The following is a 6,138-nucleotide window of genomic DNA, read 5'->3' as shown; positions in this document are numbered from 1 at the left end:
CTATAAAGGGGCTTTTGAGATGGATTCTACTCCACAATTTAAGTGAATTGGCAACTCTGGTTTAGCAAAGCCTTTTGTTAAGACTAGAACTCTAGCTCCAATACATTAAGATCCCATAGGTTTAGATTCATATGCAACAGGATTGTGGTTCTCATATTTTGAAGCGAAGTGGGTGTTAAATGAATCATAGAGGAAGGAAGGCAGCTTTACTCAGTTTTACATACCCAATAGGTAAATATTTAGAGGCCTGCAAACAATAAAGACACTAATGACATGGACCACATCCAGAAAGACACCACTGTGTCTGAGAATTGGAGAGTCTCCTGGAATTCAAGCAAACTAAAAAAAGTCACGTTACTTCCATTATGTGAACTTGGTTACTCATGAGTGTAGGCAATACTGCATCATGTCAAGCTACAAAATAGTACCTTTATTAGCTTTTTAATACAATCATTATGGGGAAGAGGAAAGGAAGAAACTTATGGCAAGCTGAATTAAGATACAGCACAACTGAAGTGCTTCAAATTGAGTTTATTGCTGGTCTGAAATTTGCCTAGTTTTGTGTCAACCATATGTCCAGTTCACATTCTACTTCCACAAATTAAGATAGCCACATCATCTATACTGACCTGTTCAACAAGGCTGTCTGTCATGCCTCTGGTAGCAAGCCATAACCCATTAAACTACTAAAATCCATAATTTTAAAATAGTGAAAAAATTAGGAAAAATAATGTTCTCAAAAGGCCTGAACTTAAACCTCATACTCAAAGAGTATTTTTAATATAAAAAACCACTTTCCACCCAACAGCAGATAAGTTATTCCTGCTGCAATGCTATAAAATTAAAAGTTTAGCTTAATCTCTACAAAAAGGGGGGCTTTTTCCTGCTTTGCACATTTCTGTACAACTTCATCTTTTCATCAAATTTAGATACGAATCAAACCTTTATGCCTCATTACTTGGTTCTCAGGCCATTCCCTTCTGCAAGAGAAGAAACCAACTTCTTAAGTACTAACATAAAAGATTAATGGCCTGGCAAGTAGGAAAATGTTCCATAATAGTGTGCGAAGTAAGAGGAGAGTTCTAGTCTTAATCTCTTGAACTAGATCTTGATCGTGAGCGAGATTTTGAATGAGATCTGGAGCGGGACCTTGATGCAGCTCTTTTGGGCGGTGACTCAGAGCGAGCCTTGGCAGTTGGTTGCTGCTGTGGTGATTTGGAACGAGACCTACTCCTTGACCTGGATTTAGACTTAGCCTCTCCTTTACCATTCTCTTTGGGAGAGCGAGACAGGGACCTAGACCTGCTGCGAGACTTCTCAGATTTCTCCTTGGATCTGCTGCGGGAGCCCCGGTCAGACTTGGGTTTAGATTTGCTCTTTGATCTAGACTTCCTGCTTTTAGATCTGGAACGTGAACGATCTTTGCTTCGTGACCTGGATTTAGATCTTTAAAAGAACATAATCTTTATTCGACATGAACTGATATGTACCCATGACACTTCTACATACAAACAGTTACCAACTAAAGGTAATAATTGACCGATTAACAGAAAGCACCATTAAACACATAAATTACTCACCGCGAGCGGCTTTTTGAGGCACTACGGGATCTGCTGCGGCTACTCCTACGACTTCTGCTTCGTGACCTTCTTCTAGATCGTGACCTGGTGACATTTCAAAAAGGTATCTATGACATTCTACACCAATTTGAGATTTTTTTTTTTAGCCTGGTATGTCCTGCTCCCCCCTTACTTTAGCACAGCCAAAGTGTCTTACAATGAAGAATTTTTAGCAACAGGAGTGGCCATACCAGAGCAGATCATTGGTCCATCTAGGTCCAGAATACCATCTGTCAGTAGCCTATACTTGATGTTTCAGAGGAAGGTGAAACGTCCTCCCCATAATGCACCTGGTCAACTATGCAATGTTACATCATGGAAAAACATTCCTTCCAGACCCCTGGGAGTCATCTTATCCCTGAAGTATCAACAAATTATAAAGGTAATGATTACTCTTAACGTTAAGAGTACATATAACAGGCCCTCTCTCATGAGAGCTAATAGTCTTCGCTATAAAGCTCAAGAGTTTCAAAGTTACCTTGACCTGCTGCCAGAGTAAGATCGCCTATGGCTTGTCCGTGGCTTGTCTTCAACCAGCCGGATTTTCCTGCCATTTATCTCCGTGCCATCCAATTTGTCCAGAGCACGCTTCATGTCAGAGTAAGATCGGAATTCAATTACCCCTTCATTTGTGCGTTCTTTGTGAGCATCCGCATAGGTTACCTCCCCAGCTTGCCTCATGAAATCCTTAGAAAGCAGATGAAGAGTTACATAACCATTTCATGTTTATGCAGTGCAACCAGGTCACTGCAAGTCAAACCTGAAGAGATGCAAAGAACTAACAGTGTAAACAACCATGCCTGATTACATTTCAAAATAGTTCTGCTAAATAATGAAGAACGTTCAAATTAAAATGAAATCTTGTATTGCTTTCTGCTAGTCACAAGCGGCTCTATTAAGAGATTTCACATTAATACATACTTTCAAATCCTGCCAACTACAACGACTGGAAAGGTTTTCAACAATCAGTCTGTATTCTGTACGAACAGGTGGTCCATATTTATCTCTTCCTGATTGTCTCCGACTGCTATATCCACCGCCTCCACCACCCCCACCTTTATTGTGCAAAGAAAGAAAGTTAGATTGTCTCATAATGGGAAGGCAGCTAAATGTTCTGAAAAAGTTAGTTAAACACAGATTATATTTACTGCAGTAGGACTTTATCTTTCTAAACCTCCAACAAAGATGCAATTTTGCCATGATCTATATTAGTGGCAAATCAAACAGACTAAAATCCTACAAGTCTGTGCTCCTAAGATCTGTTAGAGAGTGACTGCTCCTTTATTAGATTTACCTTGCTAAGTTTTATTTTACAGAACATTGTAAAATATAAAACTTAACTGATTACATGCATTTCTACATTTTACAAAAACGTTTACTAGTTACGCTAAGTACTTACATCACAGTATGAGGTTTTTGGTGGTTGGCCACAAAACACGCAAGGTAACAGTCACCTAGTTCAGTTTAACCAGTTTTGTCTAACCCTTGGAATCCTCACCATCACCCTGCGTCTAATGGCAAAAGGCTGCTGTCGTCATGGCTTCCGGTAAGGTCAGCCAAAGGGTCATAGGGCAAGGGTCACACAATGTATGGAAAAGCCATGGCCAATCAGGAAAGGCAGTCATCTTAGCCTCAGTGGACACAGCCTCAGCCCCACTGGTCACTTTTAAATTGAAACATCAAGGACTTGTTAAAAAGTTTGAATTGGACATGCAACAATTTTAAACAACATACATTTGAATTTTTAAAAACTTGTAAAAGACTCCCACCCACCCAATAACACAAGCATCTACAGCAGTGATACTCAGACTGATGCTCAGGAGCCCGTCTCTTGCAGCTGTTTGCAGCACATGATATTAAAACACTGTGTGATTTCATTAGCAGACAATCTGGATACTTTTACTATGTTATAAACCAATTGTAGTTAGAAATAATGATACCTGGTCAGTCACTTTGCTGAGAGAATAATATATATACATAAAAACTAAATATTTCCCATCATACTGTTTAAATATGATTAGTACTATAGTAAATGAAACAGTGAATTCACACTACTGTGGCTCTTTTGGCTAATGCTGATCATTAATTTGGCTCCTGAACCACTGAGGTCTGAGTATCATTGATCTAGAGTTTACTCAAAGATATATCACACTTACTATTCTTAAATTGCAATACCATGCCAATTAAGCTATAGTCAGTTGAATTACTCATGCTGTATAGCAAGAACTACACAAAATGAGTTTTTCCCTTTTTACAAGACTTCCCACTTCCCATATTTCCTACAATCTGTCTCAAGTAAACCCTTCCCTCCCCCCATCACTAAGTTCTGCATATTCAATTGAAACACATTACAGTTCACAGCTGAGTGCTTCTACCATACCCAGATATGTAACTCTTCACTTAAAAGCTTCCATATATTTAAGTTAATATAACCAATCTCTTCTAATGAAGAGCAGGGAATCCTAACTAGATTAAGACTACACTTAAGCTTTGCAAATAAAATTGTCCCCCTAGTCTGCTTCATATGCCATTACAGGTACCAATGAGTGCAGTTCTATTCTAGGGTACCTGAAGCACAAGGCGTGTGCTAGCAAAGAAGCTTGTAAAGCAAAGCTTGGCAGGTCATCCTGCAGCCAACGTTGCACAAGGGGTACCCCCAATAGCCAAGCACACCATGCCTGGTGAGATGGTCAGTGTCATCCCTCCCACACCCCGGGGGACCAGTCCCACGCACCCAGCAGCCCTCTGCAGAAGGGATACGCGGCCAATGCAGCAGCAGCTGGCAGAACACCGCCCCCACCCCCGCGCCAAGGCTAAGAGCCGGGGCAAGGAGCTGTACTCACTGCGGCTACTGTAGCTGTACCCGTCCCTGTCCCGGCGGGGGCCCCGGGCGTGCTCCACTATCACCCGCTCCCCGCACAGGTCTTTGCCGTTCAGCTCGTAAACGGCATCGTCGGCGTCGCGGGAGTCCTCGAACTCCACGAACCCGTAGCTGCGGGGTCAGAGACCGGCCGTCAGGGAGCGAGGCCCGGTCGCCAGGGAAACTAACCAGCCCCGGGGCTCCGCGCGGCGGGACAATGGAGCCAGCCCCGCCGCAGCGCCCCCACCGCCGCCATTTTGAACGCGGCGCCACGCGGCAGCCGCGGGCCCCACCGCTGGCCTGCGAAGGGCCTGGGCCTTGCCCCCTGCTCGCCAGGGGCCTGCTCAGGACGGGGCCGCGCTCTGCCCCCCACGCCGACCCGACTGCCCAGTGCGCCCCGCCGCCTCACCCGTTCTTGAGATCGACCTCGAGCAGGCGGCCATAGCCGCTAAAGAAGCGCTGGATGTCCTTCTCCCGGACGTGGTAGCTGAGGCGCCCGATGTAGACGCGCGGCATCTCCGCAGGGCAGAGGGGAGGCAGGAGGAGGAGAGCTCGGTGCTGCGAGGCCCGCACCGTCCCAGAAGCGCGGCCTGCTCCACAGCACAATGGCGCCCGCCGCCCGCGCACGCTTTTATATCGGGGGCGGGGCGTAGACCACTACGTCACCGCGGAAAACGTGCTGTGCGCCGAGGCGCGTCCGGAGGTGGCGGAGAAGGGAAGCGCTTTCCCGCTGCACAAGCGCCTAGTTCTTGCACATTTTCCATAGCTCGGGCAGCGACTCTTCTGCGCATCACATCCCCGCGCAGACCGAGCCGTGTTCCTATGCGCATGCGCAAAGCTGTCCCCTCAGCCCATGTTGGGGTGGGCTGTAGTAGCAGGGTTGTCGCTAGTGCCTGCGAAGCGTGCGTCGTTCTTCAGGCTACGACCGGAAAGGGGGGGTTGGGGGGCGCGCCGTTCTTCCTATGACAGGCTGCGTCAGCACTTGCGGGGCGCGCGCCGTCCCTGTGACTGCGTCCACGCTTGTGGGGCGCGCGCGTTGTCCCTGTCACAGGCTGCGTCCGTACTTCAAACACTACAGCGCTGAGCTACAGTGCTTGCATGTAGACACTCACTACAGCAATGAGGGGGGTTCTCCCATCTCTGGTGCCAGGGCTACTCTAATAAAGTTAGGTAGATGGAAGCTGCCTTCCATAGACGTAGGGGAGCACCTGTCCACACTTAAATTTGTTTCCTGTCACTGTAAGTGCCCTGTTATGTCGACATAGTAACATCAGGGCGCTGAGTGGCATTGAGCCATGGTCAGTGATGGACTGAGTCTGACTAAGCGAAAGTGTAGACACCAGTTACATGTCGACCCGAAGGGTATGTCTACACTATGAGATTACTCCAATTTTACAGAAGTCGATTTTTGGGAACAGATTGTATAAAGTCCAGTGCATGCGTCCACGCTAAGCACATTAATTCGGCGGTGTGCGTCCATAGTACCGTGGCAATCGTTGACATTCGGAGCGGTGCACTATGGTAGGTATCCCACAGTTCCCACAGTCCCTGCTGCCCACTTGAATTCTGGGTTGAGCTCCCAATGCGTGATGGGGCCAAAAATTTGTCGTGGGTGATTATGGGTAAATGTCATCAGTCAACCCTCCCTCTGTGAAAGCA

At 46.3% G+C, this 6,138-nt stretch overlaps 1 protein-coding gene across 1 annotated transcript; it reads right to left on the bottom strand.

The window, feature by feature from the left end:
- Positions 1 to 516: 516 nt before the first annotated feature.
- SRSF6 (serine and arginine rich splicing factor 6) lies at positions 517 to 5,104 on the bottom strand. Its single transcript, XM_050917445.1, has 6 exons — positions 4,889 to 5,104; positions 4,463 to 4,611; positions 2,541 to 2,674; positions 2,098 to 2,306; positions 1,581 to 1,664; positions 517 to 1,446 (listed from the first exon to the last, which is right to left on the bottom strand). Exons 1-6 carry the CDS (start codon positions 4,993 to 4,995, stop codon positions 1,089 to 1,091), a joined length of 1,041 nt encoding a protein of 346 aa, XP_050773402.1. The 5' UTR covers positions 4,996 to 5,104; the 3' UTR covers positions 517 to 1,088.
- Positions 5,105 to 6,138: the final 1,034 nt, after the last annotated feature.

Source organism: Gopherus flavomarginatus, chromosome 11 (genome assembly GCF_025201925.1).
Source record: "Gopherus flavomarginatus isolate rGopFla2 chromosome 11, rGopFla2.mat.asm, whole genome shotgun sequence".
In the NCBI taxonomy this organism is placed as follows: Eukaryota; Metazoa; Chordata; order Testudines; family Testudinidae; genus Gopherus; species Gopherus flavomarginatus.
The sequence above is the reverse complement of the archived record's forward strand: the minus strand, read 5'-3'. Positions and strand labels throughout refer to the sequence as shown.

Excerpts from the sequence above, each read along its gene's own strand:
- SRSF6 (XM_050917445.1), bottom strand. The coding sequence starts at position 4,995 with ATGCCGCGCGTCTACATCGGGCGCCTCAGCTACCACGTCCGGGAGAAG. Across the intron at positions 2,675-4,462 it reads GTACAGCTACAGTAGCCGCA|GTGGGGGTGGTGGAGGCGGT; the intron begins GTGAGTACAGCT and ends TGCACAATAAAG. Across the intron at positions 1,665-2,097 it reads TACTCTGGCAGCAGGTCAAG|GTCACGATCTAGAAGAAGGT; the intron begins GTAACTTTGAAA and ends AAATGTCACCAG.